This window comes from Poecilia reticulata, linkage group LG7 (assembly GCF_000633615.1).
Source record: "Poecilia reticulata strain Guanapo linkage group LG7, Guppy_female_1.0+MT, whole genome shotgun sequence".
NCBI lineage: Eukaryota > Metazoa > Chordata > Actinopteri > Cyprinodontiformes > Poeciliidae > Poecilia > Poecilia reticulata.
In genome coordinates, this window is record NC_024337.1 from 8,789,291 (window position 1) to 8,805,612 (window position 16,322).

At 40.3% G+C, this 16,322-nt stretch overlaps 1 protein-coding gene across 1 annotated transcript in view; it reads left to right on the top strand.

Annotated features, from left to right (window-relative positions):
* Nucleotides 1–15,155, top strand: part of LOC103467116 (potassium voltage-gated channel subfamily KQT member 2-like) — a 23,950-nt gene extending 8,795 nt beyond the window's left edge. Inside the window, exons 6-17 of the mRNA XM_017305885.1 lie at nucleotides 420–515; nucleotides 613–707; nucleotides 1,210–1,269; nucleotides 1,847–1,876; nucleotides 5,884–6,053; nucleotides 7,872–7,919; nucleotides 8,181–8,198; nucleotides 8,980–9,085; nucleotides 10,057–10,188; nucleotides 10,642–10,710; nucleotides 11,396–11,489; nucleotides 12,259–15,155. Coding sequence (XP_017161374.1) covers nucleotides 420–515; nucleotides 613–707; nucleotides 1,210–1,269; nucleotides 1,847–1,876; nucleotides 5,884–6,053; nucleotides 7,872–7,919; nucleotides 8,181–8,198; nucleotides 8,980–9,085; nucleotides 10,057–10,188; nucleotides 10,642–10,710; nucleotides 11,396–11,489; nucleotides 12,259–13,113 — 1,773 coding nt within the window. The 3' untranslated portion in view covers nucleotides 13,114–15,155. The remainder of the gene's footprint in view (nucleotides 1–419; nucleotides 516–612; nucleotides 708–1,209; nucleotides 1,270–1,846; nucleotides 1,877–5,883; nucleotides 6,054–7,871; nucleotides 7,920–8,180; nucleotides 8,199–8,979; nucleotides 9,086–10,056; nucleotides 10,189–10,641; nucleotides 10,711–11,395; nucleotides 11,490–12,258) is intronic.
* The last annotated feature ends 1,167 nt before the right edge of the window (nucleotides 15,156–16,322 follow it).

A 16,322-nucleotide genomic window follows, 5' to 3' on the forward strand; every position in this document is an offset into this window, starting at 1 on the left:
TAGAACCAGTTTAAAAGCTAAAATTAATGGTTATATGCCAGACATGGAAAACTGAGATGCATCCATGCCATGATGTTAGGAATTTAGGTCTCATGGCATCTCAAGGTGTCAACATTGCAGCCAGTGGGCTGAGGGAGGAAATACAGCTTTATTTTGTAGCAATTCAAGAGCTACCAGCTTTTATCGTTTCACAAAAAAATTAATCAGCACAGAAACTCCAAAGCACACAAAGAAGCTATATATATATATATATATATATATATATATATTATATATTTGTTTTGTTTTGTTTTTTTGTTTTTTGTTTTGTCATAGTACCCCTAAGAATTTAAAACTACTTTCACCCCTGAGTACAGCTGATTATTTTAGGGTGTAACATACTTTTTCTTTCAGATTAAACTCTACCTTTTTCTTATTAGGGCATCCTGGGCTCTGGCTTCGCCCTCAAAGTTCAGGAGCAGCACAGGCAGAAACACTTTGAGAAGCGCCGTAACCCTGCAGCGGGCCTCATCCAGGTATCTGTCAAAGAAAAACTTCATCACAACATATTCAGACCAAATTCTGTGTTTTCTGCTTTTGATTGAACGCTGAAGTAAAACTATTTCCCTGCAGGCTGCCTGGAGGTTTTATGCCACTAACCTCTCCCGTACAGATCTGCTGTGCACTTGGGATTTTTACGAGCAGACTGTCGCTGTTCCCATGTATAGGTAAGAGATGGCTTACAAGCGCAGCTTGCTTACTCAGCGTTTTCTGAAAATCCTGTTGTTTTACTGTATCACATTCTGCTACCATTATTGGTGTTGTAAGCACAGAGGAACGCAGACTATCCTTTTCCCATTCAGAGTCTTTCTGTGGGGTCAGGTGTGGCTGTCTGTTTGCCCAGCGGAGCCTTGGCAGAGATATCTGTCTGAAAGACATTTTAAAAGACGATTCTCCCTGCAGCCACTTTGAGAAATTAATTTGATGTCCAGTGCTGCAATGACTCAGCAAAAAAAGCATTTAGCTTCACTTTCACACAACAGATTTATGACTTTGAAGGTGTGTTGAAAATATCTTGTGCTGCTTCTCACTTTAAATCGTAATTTGAGGTGAAAGGTGATGGTTAGACTCCAGATTTGATGTGATAAGCTTGAAAGGACCCTGAAGCCAAGCTTTAAATTGGTTAAACCATCTTAACAGATTGATGCAATCCTATTTCTGTGTTCCCAGAATCATCCCACCACTGAATCAACTGGACCTGCTGAGGAATCTGAAGGGAAAGTCATTCAGGTAGAAATATAATTTATGTATAATATATGTTAACCTGCCAGTCATGTTTCTGGACTGTGAGAAAAGCATTTGAACAGTGACAACATGCTAACTCCATGCAGTAAACACATTTAATCTAATTATGATATTTGGCAAATCTCATGTTTAGAAATGTACATTTCTGTCATTGTCACCCATTTATTTATTTATTTATTTATTCATTTTATTTTATTTTTTATAGTTTTGGTTAACTACATCAGACTATACTTATTCACTTTTTCCAAAAATACAAACCAAAATGCTGTAAGCAGATATGAAAGTTGTACTCCTGGCATACTATATTTCACGTTTAGTTTTTTCTTTATATTTGTAAACAAAGATGTTTTCTCAATAAAAAAAAATTCTTGCAGATCCACATGTTGTGCTGTAACTGCGGGAGTTAAAATTTCCCTGGTCCAATAATTTGTGTCCTCTTCATTTGTTTTTTCATTTGTAGCTCTAAAGAAACTCCACCCTAACATCATGGAGTGATGCTGATCAATCATTTACTAATGCAGAGAAGCTGCAGCTGATAGCTTGTGCCTTTCTCTCCTTACAGGAAAGATTCTCAGGCAGAAACCTCACCCAGGTTTGTGAAATGATTCCTTTCTATTCCCCTCTTTCACCTTCCTTTGGCTTCACTTCAATTTGGCTCTTAGATGCTGCTGAGGCACTCTTCTTGGGGGGGCAGTGTGTGAAGTATATCTGTGTGTGTGTGTGTGTGTGTTCTCTGGCGCGCGCGCGTGTGTGTGTGTGTGTGTGTGTGTGTGTCAGACACGATCGTGGCTGAGCGATAAGTGCCTCCTTCAAGAATGGTCTTGCTGCATTTGCTCTCTCGCTCAAAGATCAGCTCACTCTGGCCTCTCACAGCTTTACGAGATATTCACAGGGTGACCAGATCCCAAAGAACTCTGTGAGACTTTGTGTATGGAGKATGGGTGAGCAAGGCAAGGCAAGGAAAGTCTGAGAAAAAATTTGTCTAATAGCGCCACAGTGTGTTGCAGTTTGGCAATGACTTCAGCTACTACTACTGAAGCAGCAGTTATGTTGTCAGTTATAGACAAATGGCATCATGGGTAACAATTTTTTATCTGTAGTTTGAAAATAATACTGAGCTCCTTTTATTGGGCTGCGGATATGACTGTCACTGCTGTCTGCTTGGCACCTTGTTGAATCAACATGTTTACGACTTATTTTGAAGAGAGGAAGCAGATGCCTCTGTTGTTAGGCAGAGTCGACTAGTAAAGACCTCTGGCTGTTGTCAGCTAGCTTCTTAGCTAGCTTCTTAGCTAGCTGACAAGAGTTTGTTACCAAAACACAGAAGTTCCCACCACTTCAAACATTTTGATCTTGATCAAATAAAACCAGTGAGAGACAAGATACAAATGATTTTTTAGCGCTATTAGAATATGGTTACAGACTAGCTGCTTGCAATGCTGCAGTTAGCATTTGATTTTTAACTTAAAGCTAAATTAGAAGGCTACTTTGCTATACTCTCCCTTGAAGAAGAGATTCTTAATCCAATGGTAACTTCCCATTAACGTCAGTTTTTATATAGTCAGAACTTCATAGATCATAAACTTCATAGACTTCATAGATCTAGAGCAAAATATTCCACAGTGATTACAGATTACCATGTAAAAGAGTTTGTTGGTTTGTGAAATCTCTGATCAAACATGAAAATTTAACAACATTGCTAAAATCTTATCTTCTTCATGATGTGAATACAATTCATTATCTCCCTTTATTAGTGGGTGCAAAACACCTTATTTAAAAAAAAAATTAGCAAACAAAAACCAGAACGTGTGGCGTGTATGCAGTCCTCTGTAATCTGACACCCCTCAATAAATTCTTGTTTGTAAGTGTCGTCTTGCTGCGTTGCTTCTGAAAGGTGGAAAATGTTGATCATTTCTGAAATTGTATGAGAAGGTATTAAACTGTTTTTCAGTCTCACATAAGAGGGGCACCTGGCCACCCTAAATATTCACAAGGAAGCTGCTCTTTGACCCCCGCCCCTCCAGCTTCCAGCATTGCCTCAGCACTATTTCTTTGGATCACTTTAAGAGCTGCGCTTGAACTGTACATYAGTGGTCCCCAACCCCCGGCCCGTGGACCGGTACTGGTCCGTGGACCAATTCGCACCGGGCCGCGCAAGAAATAATTAAATATTTCCGTTTTATGTATTATTTGAGTCTGGAGGATCTTTTATTTTGAAAATCCTTTAACCGGATTCTCTCGGTTACTTGCGCGCAAACATTGAGCCACAAGCAGCAAAAKGAGTAAGAAACAGATCAGATGTCTTTGGAAAGTTTCTTTGCAAAGGGAAATAGGCCCAGAGAAGAGACAGGAGAATGGATTTATCCCGGACCGGTAGGTGAGTCCCCACATTACAAGCCGCTCTGCGTAACATGTGGCGACCAGCTGCTAATGAGGCAATGAAGCTTCAAGCTGCTTCACCACGTAGAGACCAAGCAGGCTGTGGATATAAGCAACACTTCGGGTGTTATTGTCTCCCATCACTCCCAGATGGGACCGTCTCGTTGCAGAGAAACAAGCTCAGGGCTCCGTTAGTCATTAGCGTGAGTTAAAATTTTTACGAGAGTAAAATGTTCGTTTTTGTGGCGCATCTGTATCTTATTTTGAAGAGATATGTAAACGTTACCATAGCGACCAGAGTCAGAGAGGGTTTAGGCTGTGGTCGAGAGGAGATGAGTAGAGCTTGTGAGTCTTAAGTCTGGTTTAGACGGAAAGATTTAAGAATTGTCGGCCGATTCTCCAAACCTCTGTGACCACAGAGCTGATAAAAGTCCAACAGGTTCGATCGGTTCTTGTCTCCAAGGCAGGAGCAACACGAACCGCTTCCAGTCACAAACATCCCGATTCCAGAGGATAATCCAGTAAAACCCCCAACATAGCGGGAATTTAGAATAACCGGACACGGATGACGATGTAGAAGCAATAGTGATAGTTTGTGGAGTCATTTTAAGARATAAAAGATGTAACAAAAAGAAAAGGCGGTGGATAAAAGACGACGGGAGCAGCCGCTCTATTTGCTACACTATGATTTGGAGGTGACTGTTTTTTCATAGTTAACATTTTTAACTGAATAAACATAATAATGACCTTTAGATTTAATAATAAACATTTCCACATATCATCTCCTATATCCACCGGACTCTCAGTTGGGTGATATGTCAGCTGTTTGGGATTCTCCTCTGTTCTTACGTCACCGCGCTTTTTGATTGGCTACCTGTCACATTCAGGCTGTATTCCGTTCCTAATCAAGGAAAACCCCACAGGCTGTGATAAAAGGACCAAGACCACCCAAATTGGGTATATGCAGAAGCCTTATCTGACAGTTCACAACCCGGGCCACAGCAAAATTTCCAAGTCTTGACCGGTCCGCGGTAATAAAAAGGTTGGGGACCACTGCTGTACATCACTGTTTTTGGTCAAGAAAACATGTGAAATAATTGACGATGTAGTAACACTTTATCATAGCTAACCCCTTAGTTAGATAATTCCAATTTTGTTGAATACTGGAACGTAATAATAATAATAAAAAAAACAATAATGAAAATCATTTAAAAAAGGATAGTGAATTAAATTGAATTTCACACTGTGGTTATAGTAAAGTGTTACTGGCATCATATTATGGCACACTCTGGTGTTTCTGTGACTGTCTCCACTGCTGTTGTATCTTTTTGTGTCTCCTCTACTGCCCACCACTCCAGTAATGAAAATGCACACAAAGACAGACTTTGTGGGTGCTGCCCAAGAACTCTTAGGTATAGTTGCTGCACAGATTATAACAAGCTGCACTGCAAGTTCTTGTGTTTCCTTCATTCCCCACCTTGTTTCCTTCTTTCTTTGAACTAAAGCTAAACCGAGATGGCTCAATGATGAGTACAYGTGTTTTTAGGTCAAGATTACTAGATGACTAGATGATGATAAGGATGTAGAAGTGCTGTCAGYGATCTGTACATAAGAATCAAAAGCTACTCTCCCTCAACCTTTCACGTGTTTTTTCCCTCTCAGAGACCATGCAGATATTCACCCCCTGTTTAGGTCCCTGCCACTGTTGATTTATGGTTTTGTTTAGTAATGTCTTTATGCAGTTAATTTGCTTGCTGCCTTTTTTTGCCAGATCAGCCACTGTGAAACTCTGTTCAGCAGGCAGCTGCACACTGCTGAGTGCCTAACAGCTCCAGAGTATCTGACAGAGCATACAGTATCAGGGTGATTTATTTTTATTTTTTGCATGATTAGTGTTCACTTTTTTTTGTTTTGCGTAGAGTGAGACCACMGCTGCAACTTTGCTTCACATGCATGCCTGCTTGTAGCTTTCTTGCTGCTTGCCTGACCCACTCAATGCTCCACTATGCTCGTATGTGGACATGGCTCCTTCTGCTGTAGGACTTTGGCCTTTTTGAGTTTCTTCAGAGGTAAGAAAAATTATCGCAAGTGCTAATTTATCAAAGGTTTTGCAAAAAAACAACAAAGATAAATACATTTTGTATCRTGATTTCATTTGGGTGTGATGTACAGCAATAACTCAGTCACATTCATTGAATATTCCTTCCTTGCTCTGCGTAGTCGGAAAGCCAGTCTGAAGGACAAGGTGTTTCCCAGTCCTTCCAAAGCCCCMGTGGCTAAGGGGAAAGCCCCCTCTCCAGGGGCAGAAGACGGCGCTGAAGCCAGCCCGAGCAAAAGCACCAAGAGCTGGAGYAGAGTCCGAGGAGGCGCCTCTCGCCAAAACTCAGATGGTAAGAAAACAAAATGCAGTAAAACTGAATAACAAAGAGTGCTAAAGTGCAGCTGAGATGAATATAGTGTGCAAGATTTTCAGTGATTTTTATTTAGATCAGGGGACAAAAAGTTATTGGTACTTTTTATATGTTAAGCATGACTGATCTCATGTCACGCTTGAAACAATAGACTGTAGGTCTGTTTGATTGAAATGGTAATTCCGCTTCAATAGAATTTGAATTTGTATAAATTGGTAATTTTCCAGAAGAGTTATGGATTCAACACATTCAAATGACACAACTTTTTATGAACCGTGATGCTGGAGGGACGATGTCTCTCAGCTGGCCTGGGAACGCCTTGGGGTTCCTGGAGGAGCTGGAAGAAGTGGCTGGGGAGAGGGAAGTCTGGGCCTCCCTTCTGAAGCCGCTGCCCCTGCGACCCGAGGATGGATGGATGGATGGATGGATGGATGGATGGATGGATGGATGGATGGATGGATGGATGGATGGATGGATGGATGGATGGATGGATGGATGGANTGGATGGATGGATGGATGGATGGATGGATGGATGGATGGATGGATGGATGGATGGATGGATGGATGGATGGATGGATGGATGGATGGATGGATGGATGGATGGATGGCTGTGAGAGCCGGTGGAGCCGGCTGCACGCTGTCTGAAAAACAAAAACAAACTGTCACTTCCTGTCGTCTTCTCCTGCACAATTTACCCCAGTAATAACTGCGATACGAAGAAAATGTTTTGATCTTACTGAAAAATGCTTTATCGAAAAAAGGTAATTGCCGTGTTCCCACAAAGCAGATTTATTTTCAGAATTTCAGTTTGCTYAGTTTCATGGTCAATGGAAACGCAGCTACTGATGTTGGAGGAACTGGTTCAGGTGAAGAACATGTGGAGGCCAGACAACACCAAACCCATTCAGATGCTCCTCTGGTGCAATAATTCATATTGAAACAGGAAAGTCCATCCCTGCCCTGTCTTAAGAGTCATAAAACTGTCTAAAACGACTGTGAAGAAACATTAAAATTGTTCCTTGTAATGGAACCAAGCGGCCAACCCAACTTCTGAAAACACGTCTACGTAAAAAAAAAAAAWTCTACTTTTTCGTCTTTTCTTGAATTTTTGAAATAAAAAAAGTTTATTGTTTATTAATGACTGAATAATAATAATAAAAACGCATACATTTGGATTTATTTTTCTTTTGAAGTATACCAAAGTTGTACTAAACTGGCATGAATGCTTATGTAACCCTGGTTTTTAATATCATTACATCACTAATAGTATATGTTAGATTGTAAAAGTCACGAAATCACTGAATGGACATGCAGAAAAACTATTGAGAAAATTTGTCATTTTAATGTATTCAATTTTTTCCGTTGAGCACTCATGCCGCCCCACTGGCCTTTCTGCCCTGAGTGTTCAGCCATATCAGAGTCAACAGCAGTTCAGCGTTTTACCAGCTCAAACCAGGAAGCTGTGGACATGGCTAACGGGTTAGATTATTCTGTCTGTTTAGACCTGAAACCCCATTAGAAAAAGCCATCTTCCTTTAAATTAGACATCAAATATTAATTATATTATTCAATTATATTTTAAGCTTGATGGTTTCAAAATTCACAGCTTCAGAAAAATGTTTTCCAGGTTAAAGGCTAAAATGGCTGTTTGCTACACTTTACATCCATGCATCATCCAGGACACTGTCCACAAATCTAGAAAGATTCTTCATCATCTCTTTACATTTTCTGTTGAACAGTTTGTACCAACTCTCATCAGCTGTATGTTTTCTTCTTTCACCTCATGACATGTTAAAGTGCTGATTGAAATGCAGGATGAAGACTTTGGACTGAAGAGTTCTCCAGGTTAGACAAGTCACCACGACATGGCTTGAGTTTTTACCTCTGATTTAATCTGTAAATTTCTTTAGTGTGTAGTGTTTTGTAAATTTATACCAACCAGTTGATCGCCATTAAGACAAGAGGCAATTTAAACCTGAATCAGAAACTATTTAATGGATCCACTTGCATCCATGTTTACCACAGATTAGTCTACCATTGTCATCCAGCTACGGAATCCATAACAAATCTTTTCCCCTCATGTCTCTCCTCTTTTTCTCTTTGCAGCAATTGAAGGTTTAATAAGTAAGATATTGGAAGTATTTTTATTGGTTGGCTTCTACAGAGAAACTATTAAAAAAAACAAGAAAAAAATTTGGCTTTACCCATTTCTGAGAAAACTGCATGCTGAAATTTGTTGACTTGACCTGAACCCCTCTATAATTTTCTATTATGTTTATTTTCTCCTTGTTTTGACTGGAGGCTGTAAAGCATGAGTATAACTGAGAGCATGGTATGATTTTAATACCTCTTCACAATATTGGAAAACACATAATTATGAAGCTTGTTTTCCCCCCCAGCAAACTGAGGCTAAGCTAACAGTGGGTTCAAGTCAAGCATTAAGACAAACTCACACAGATATGTTGTAGTCAAAAATTCTGCTTTATTTTGCATGAAAAAGGCCCCATTTTCACCACAAAAGTTTCAACTTATTTCTGCAGTTAGGTCTCGACACCTTTATGACACCTTTAGCATGTTTATTTTAGCCTAGTGACTAAGCTAAACATGTGAAATCCAATGCTGACTGTGCTAATCCAATAATTGGTGGCGGGAAGAGAGTAATTGTCATTAAAGGTCTCAGTAGCTTCCTTTATCACTCCAGCTCTATCCTTCAATTCTGCTCCACATAATCCTTTACTCTGTGGTTCTCCTCAAAGCTCGCTCATTGCATTTACAGCAGGCTTACTGGCTTAACACCAAAGTGTAACCTGTAAGGATAAAAGCAAGAGCCACGCTTTGCTTCTGTTGCTCATAGTTCACATACGAGAAAAGGTAAAAATATTCCCTTTTTGTCTTTGCTTTCCAGAGGCGAGCCTCCCTGGAGAGGAAATCGGTGATGATAAGAGCTGCCACTGTGAGTTTTTCACYCAGGAATTACCTCCAGGACTCAAGATTACTGTTAGGGCTATTTGGTAAGGATTATCTTTCCACAGCATTTTATTTTGACTTTTTACTAATGCTAATAAAATGGGCTAATAGTAGTTGTGGTGGGATGAGATAAAAAAAAAATTATTGAGTTAATGGCAAGATCTGTAATTCATTGATCAGCAATTAATTGCATTTTAGTCAAAAAACATATATTGACAAAGTAAGCAATGTTTTCACTTTATTGAATAAATAACAATAATTATGAATAAAATAACAAAGATGTTTATTGTTTTTAATCTGTTATATTTAGATTATTTAGCCACCAAATTAGTTCTGTTCAGATTTCAGGAAGTGTGATCATTCATGTAACTTCTTTGAAAAAGTACTTCTTTGKAAATGTGTGCTGCCGATGCTGACATTAGTGTTGGGGACGTTTGTGCCACTGCAACATGTTTAGCATCGAGTATTTAATGCTTGAATAGTTTTGTAGGCCAGCTCCTTTTATCAGAACCTGTACACAGTAACAGTCTTCTCCAGCGTTCCATCAGATTGTCTTTTAAAGCAAAAATTAACCTCAGTGAGTCAATCAAAGCGGTGCAACAGATTTACAGGCGTACTAGAAACAAGTGAATACAAGGGTTCTACCACTTCACTTTTGTACATAAAAATAAATGTCATTAATTTCATTTAAAATTTTTACGTGTTAAGATGTATGTGATGAATTGATACATATTAACACATTAGAGTGCTAGCCTTAAATATTAGACATTGGTAGATTCCTATCACCAGCCTGACGTCCCTCCCAGTTCAGCCCTGTCCATCTAAAACCCAGTCTGAACCTGGTGGTCTCTGCTCTAGTTAGTTTTTTTCATGTTTGAAATAAATGGCTTCTTTCAGTCCAAACACAAACAAAAGTCCAATCACACCTTTAAAGCTGGTCTCTTTAAATACATTGATATTTTGAATAGCAAATAAATTCACGTGGTTTGTGAAAACAAGGTGTCATCCCCCACAGTGTCATGAAGTTCCTGGTGTCAAAGAGGAGGTTCAAGGAGTGTCTGCGGCCTTATGATGTGATGGACGTGATTGAGCAGTACTCTGCAGGCCATCTGGACATGCTGTGTCGCATTAAGAACCTGCAGTCCAGGCAAGTACTCTGTGGACGGCTTGGTGTGAACACGGTTGAAATCTGGACTTTACAGCGGATACACACATGTTGTGATACACACGCCATTGACCTGCCTGTTTCATTTGTCCAGCTACATGTGCTGTATTCAGATCTATATCTGCAGCTTTTATCCAGCACCACAGTAGTTCACTCCTTCACAAAAGTATCCAGTGTAACATTGTCGTCTTTTTGTTTTGTATCAGTTTTATCAGCCTCCTCAAAACGCCCCGAAGGTCTAACATGCACAAAAAATATATTCCAGCAGTGAAATGCATACACTTCATCCATGCAGCAAGTCAGATTCACTGTGTCCCTGTGTGTGCGCGCGCGTGTGTCAGAGGAATATATTGAAACTTGTTCTTCAAAGCTGATGTGATTCACACGTTGCTTCACTTTGCATTGCACTCATATCGTCTCTGTGTGCCTTACCAGGATAGATATGATTGTGGGGCCCCCTCCCCCAACAACACCGCGCCATAAGAAGTCCACTGAAGGTCCTAGGTTAGGTTAATAGACTGCACCTTTTGACCATTTATCAGCATTTACTCTCTGTGTAYCATAGCTCAAATATTGGAGCAGTTACGTGCTGCATTATCATTTTGACTGATGAACCCCTTTTGAGCTTCAGCCCCTTGATTTGTCTCATTACATTCCCAAGATAACAAATGTTATTTATTTTTATTTTTTATAAGGTCAAATGTACAGTTTTCTTTGTTAAATTATACTCTTTAACAACCTGCCACCAATAAGAAGAGGAGATACAAACCAATTAGTTAAAACTAATACTTACATATGTTAATGAGCCAATGGCCTCACTCAACAGGGGTTTGAAGTGCTAGATGCTTGTTCTCCCAACGGAGAGACAGATGAATAGATTCCCCCCTTAGGATGCAATGGAAATGAAGCATGACCAGCCCGGCAGAGGCATGCCCAGTGATGCACTTTGGCCTCAGACTGAATATGTCTTTCAGGCTTTGTTCATACTTTGTCTCATAATGCATGGATCCACACATTTCATTGAAAGCTGCTATTTTTTAAAACGGCGTCATTTACGTGGAGCTTGAAGACAAAATTCTTTTTTCATTTTCTCATGTCAGACTCATTTACATCTAACTTCTGAAGTTTTCTGGGTGACGTGGAATTGTTTGCTTTATCCCATCTGACTAAACGTTTTTTTAAACCCTAGAGTTGACCAGATTGTTGGTAAAGGCTCCAAAGTGGATGGAGAGGGAGCGGAGGACCAGAGCATGATGGGACGACTTGTCAAAGTGGAGAAACAGGTGGGCGTGTCCCAACTGTCCACCAGTTCAGAGACCATCTACACAGTTCTTTGTGAAAGTATTCATACCGTCTAAACTTCCTCACATTCTGTTATACAATGCCAATAAACATCACTAAGTCCAGCGGATTGTGTGACATGGCTAAAAAAGTTTTCAGTATTAAAGAGGCAGTGTTATGTAAAGTTGACTCTTCTGAGCTTTACATCATAATTTTATTCCTTCATTAAAAACATACCTGGAGTCCATGTTTGAGAAATGCTTGAATCTCCCATGGCAACCATTCAGGGTTGCCTAAATGCTAGCTCCTACTATGCTCCGCCCATTTACCCAAAGCTCCTCCTCCTTGGAGCGTCACCCAAGCTTCCTCTTGCCCCATTCGGCTCCTCCAGACTAGCAGCAGCAGCAATCAGCAAACACCTGGTGGAACTGCTCTGCTGATCTCATCATACGAGCTAGTTCTCCATGAAGCACTGGTAAAAACATTAACACTTTATGGAGGAATGTTGCTGTGATGACGTGCTGAAGGAAAAGTGTCAGAAAGAGCAGGAGCTTCTTAAAGAGACAGAGGCCCAATTTCTAGGCATGAAATTACAAAGTCAAATATAAGTAATTTTTTTAATTTACAGCATTTTTGTAACTGAAGGTAACATAGGTTCTTGACAATGTGCCATTTTAGAATATGGCACATTGCCCCTTTAAGAAGGTATTTGTTGGTTACCTTGTTCCAATTCTGAGTTGTAATATTTGTATTGTTTTCTTCTTCCTGTAGGTTTTCTGCATGGACAGGAAACTTGATTTCCTGGTCAATGTGTATGTGCAGCGCATGGGCATCACTCATTCAGAAACAGAGGCCTTTTTTAACTCCAAGGAGCCGTACCCAGCACCGCCTTACCACAGCCCGGAGGAGATGAAGGAAGAGAAGGACGAAGACGAGGCGACCAAGGTGGAAAAGAAAGCCAAGACATGTTCCGCCATGGCAGACGTCTCCTGTTCTGATAGTTCTCTGGAAAAGAAAGATCCTTTACTCGGTCAGTCTGTGGTGCGGTCGGTTGGCACTCCATCCGGCAGCAACAGCCGTCCCTCCACTTCCTGGCAGCACCAGCTGCAGCACCCCCTCAGCCAGCCTGCATGGGGCAGCAGCATGGCCAACACCCCTTCGCCCATCTTAGCCGTCGGTGACCAGTCGCCCACCGTCTTCCGTTTGCCTCCACCGCCCGCGTCGACACATGACAGGTCGTCCTCGGGCGCGTGCAGGAGCGGCAGGGAGAGCAGCTCTCAGGGCAGGTGGCGCCACAGGAGGCACAGGTGTCAGCACGACGCCACGGCCGTGGAGAGCGACACCTCCTTCTCCATCCCGTCTGTTGACCACGAGGAGCTGGAGCGCTCCTTCAGCGGCTTCAGCATCTCTCAGGCGAAAGAGGACTTCTTTGGGCCGTCTTTCTTTGCGGGCTCAGGAGGAGGAAGCGGTGCAGCGGCTGAAGCTGTAGGCGGACGCTCAACCGCCGTCCGACCATTCATAGCYGAAGGGGAGTCGGATACTGACTCGGACCTGTACGCTCCGTCGCCGCTGTCCTTCACCGGAGAGGCGTCCTGTGGTGAGAGGGGCTGGCCGGGATTGAAGTAGGCCAGAGGACTGCTCTACCCATGCTGGAGGTCACACATCAGTGCCAATACGAGATCATCAGACCTCGTGTCCAACCGGCTTACCGTCCACTATGATGATGTTTTAGACAATTCTGAGTGGATTCACATGAGAGGCTGTGCATTATGACAGAGGTTATGTTACTACAAGTGATAGTCAGATGACCTTCGAAAAATCTGAAGTCATGTTTTCTCACTTTTTCTGTTTATAATCAAACATTTCACTAGTATTGACTACTGACAGCTGCTTCATATATTTTAAAATATTGGATAAACGTTGAGGCCCTATCAATACCAACACCGATATTTGGCAAAAAGATGATGTTCAACTGTGCTGGCAGTTCAAATCCACAACTGTCAGCATTTCTGGATTTGGAAAAAAATCCTAAAATCTCCATTAATGCTTTAACTCGATAGTTGGAGATTATTCCAACATTTTCCTCTATCCTCTCTAATATTTCTTTCTTATAAACTTCAAGTGGAACTAAAAACGTAAGACTGAGAGCAAATGGTAGCCAGTGTCAAAGCAAAGGATGGCTTGAATTTGGATGTGTTACTGTTGATATTATTGCCTCCTACTGGCACAACTGAGGTACTACAACGTTTTTGAATCCCAGATCACAAACGCAGATTTTWTTTCTTCATCAGTTCATAAAATTACGTGGAAAAGTTAAGACCAGACATAAGATTGATGAAGATTGTATTAGGTAAAGAGTGAAATATAAACCTTTTGCACTCTGCTGATATCTGAATATGATTTGATTGTCAAAGTTTTTTAAAAGTTCATAACGCCATTTTCTTTTTACATTTTGCATTTGAAAAAGAAATACTGAGAGTTTGTGTAATGCAAAGTTGTTGGCATAAYGTCCTGTAAATTTCTATACCTTTGGATGACTTGAAGTATTATGATGCCAAACCTGTTGCTATGGTAATTGGTTAGATTCTTGCAGAGTAAAAACAAATATGCTTGCTTACAACATGGTTAATTCAGCCTGCAGTAAAAAGAAAAAGACAWAGAAGCAACTCCCCTTAAATTAATGCCAATGTTTGCACAGCGGTAAAACAGAGAACCTCCTGCATGGCATGTTAAACGGTTGATTTTAGGACTGTTAGGTAGACTACAAACCAAAGCAGCAGCAGCAAAAAAGACACCTCAACTACGTTGTCTGCAGAGACAAAGGGGTGAATAAAACATGAAGTAAAACATGATATGCATGCGCGAGTGGTTTCAAGCCTACGTTTTTAATGCTCCTAAAAGGCTTTGCTTGATTTCCAATCATGCAAATGCTGCCTGAGCTTGCAAAATTCAAAAACCAATACAATGTTTTTGGGCAGACTTGAGTGCAAAGTTAAAAAAAAAGGGCTGAGTTTGATGCAGCTTATAGATTTTTCTGGGTTTCACACCAAATAAATCCTTGAAGTTGGATTGTGTAACCTTACTCAGACATGATGGTGTTTATCCTGAACTCCATTGATCTTTCCAGTAGATTTTCTCTTGCTACTTTGGTTCTGCAACAAAAAAAGGAAATGCAATAAAAAAGCAAACAGGGCAAATGAGAACCATCTATAAACACTCAAAGCCTTATTTTCAACCGGCTCCATTTTATAATTAAATCAATCATTTCATTTTTTAATGTTTTGTAAAAGAGGTGACAGTTGATCTTCAGTCAGTCTGATTTAAAAAACAGATTAAACATTTTCATTTCAATTCAGTTYAAACATGCAGCATTTAAGGATTTCTGTCATGAACAGCTCCTATTCATTATAACCAACCCCCAACATTTTAACATTAATACTCTAACATGAACATCATATCAAGAAATATAATTTATTAGAGACTGTTAGTACAAAGTCCACCTTTTACCAAAAGTAAAATAAAGACAAAAACCTGCAGGCATGTTTTTTAATAGCAAATTGATTCAATCTAAAAGGTTTTGGACCTGAGAACGGATTCAAGTTCAACACATGATGTAACKGCTGCACCTTCATCTTCTTCAAGAATAAAACTTTGTACCTTACTGAAAAGTTTGAGTTTTATTGCTTCTACTTTAAATCCCTGATCACAAGGACGTCTCCATGGTGCAATAACGGAAATGTTTCACTAGATGGCGACAGAGAACATGACTTCAAACGGTACCTGCAGACCAAAAAGTTAAACCACGAACAACATATTTTGCTGCCGAGGAGCCGGACTCTGTCCGTATTTTAAAGGCTCATGTTGAGTCATTCTGGAGACTGTTTGCACACAGCACATAAACAGAATATGAAATAACCCACCTTAGTGGTCTGGGACAGTTCTTCGGTTCATTGCCTACAATACACAACTCTTTGGGAATCAGCTTGCTGGAACTAAAATAAATGTTTCCTCTGTATTTTCACCGATTTAATTAAAGATACAGTAATGCCCTGGAGACAAAAATAATCTCTTCTCTGTTCAGGAGTCGTTTTTTTTCTGCTTGACTGGTTCATTGGTTAGAATTACAATGTTTTCCAAAACCATTCACACTTTTAACTTTTTCTACATTTAGTCACATTACAAACGTCAGTATATTTTATGTGCTGTCAATCGATTAAATGTGTTTTTAAAATGAGATTAACTGATAGATATTTTTGTGACACGCAATAATTATGAAGTGGAAGGAAAATTATGCTCAACTTAAAATCCCACAAACCATTCAGTCCATCTTCCAAAAACGGACACAGTTTGGTACAAACTGCAAACATAAACCTCCATTAATCAAAGCAGCAAGCAGAGCTCTGGATCAGCTGCAGAGATTCACGGCTCAGTAGTGAGAACCTGATCTTTAAATCTGGACCAAAACCTGTCAGGAGTCGGTGGAGGAGCTGACACTGATGTGGAGGTTGGCCTTCCAGCCTCAAACCAGAGGCTGCAATGGAACCGCTACATTGATGCATATTTAAATGTTAGAATGGCCTAGTTCGAGTCAAGACCTCAAAATAATTGCAAATTTGTTTTATAAATTGATATTCACAAATGATCTCCATCCAATYTGAACAAGATTGACCAACTGCTCAATCTTGAAGACAGCTGAGTCAGTCTCTAGATGTGTTGAGCTTGAAAGTGTGGCCACCATTTTATGACTTTATTTGTTAAAGTTTTGAATACACTGCATCATTTTCCTTCCATATTACATAAAAGCCCAAAAGGTTATTTGATTTCTATTACTGTTG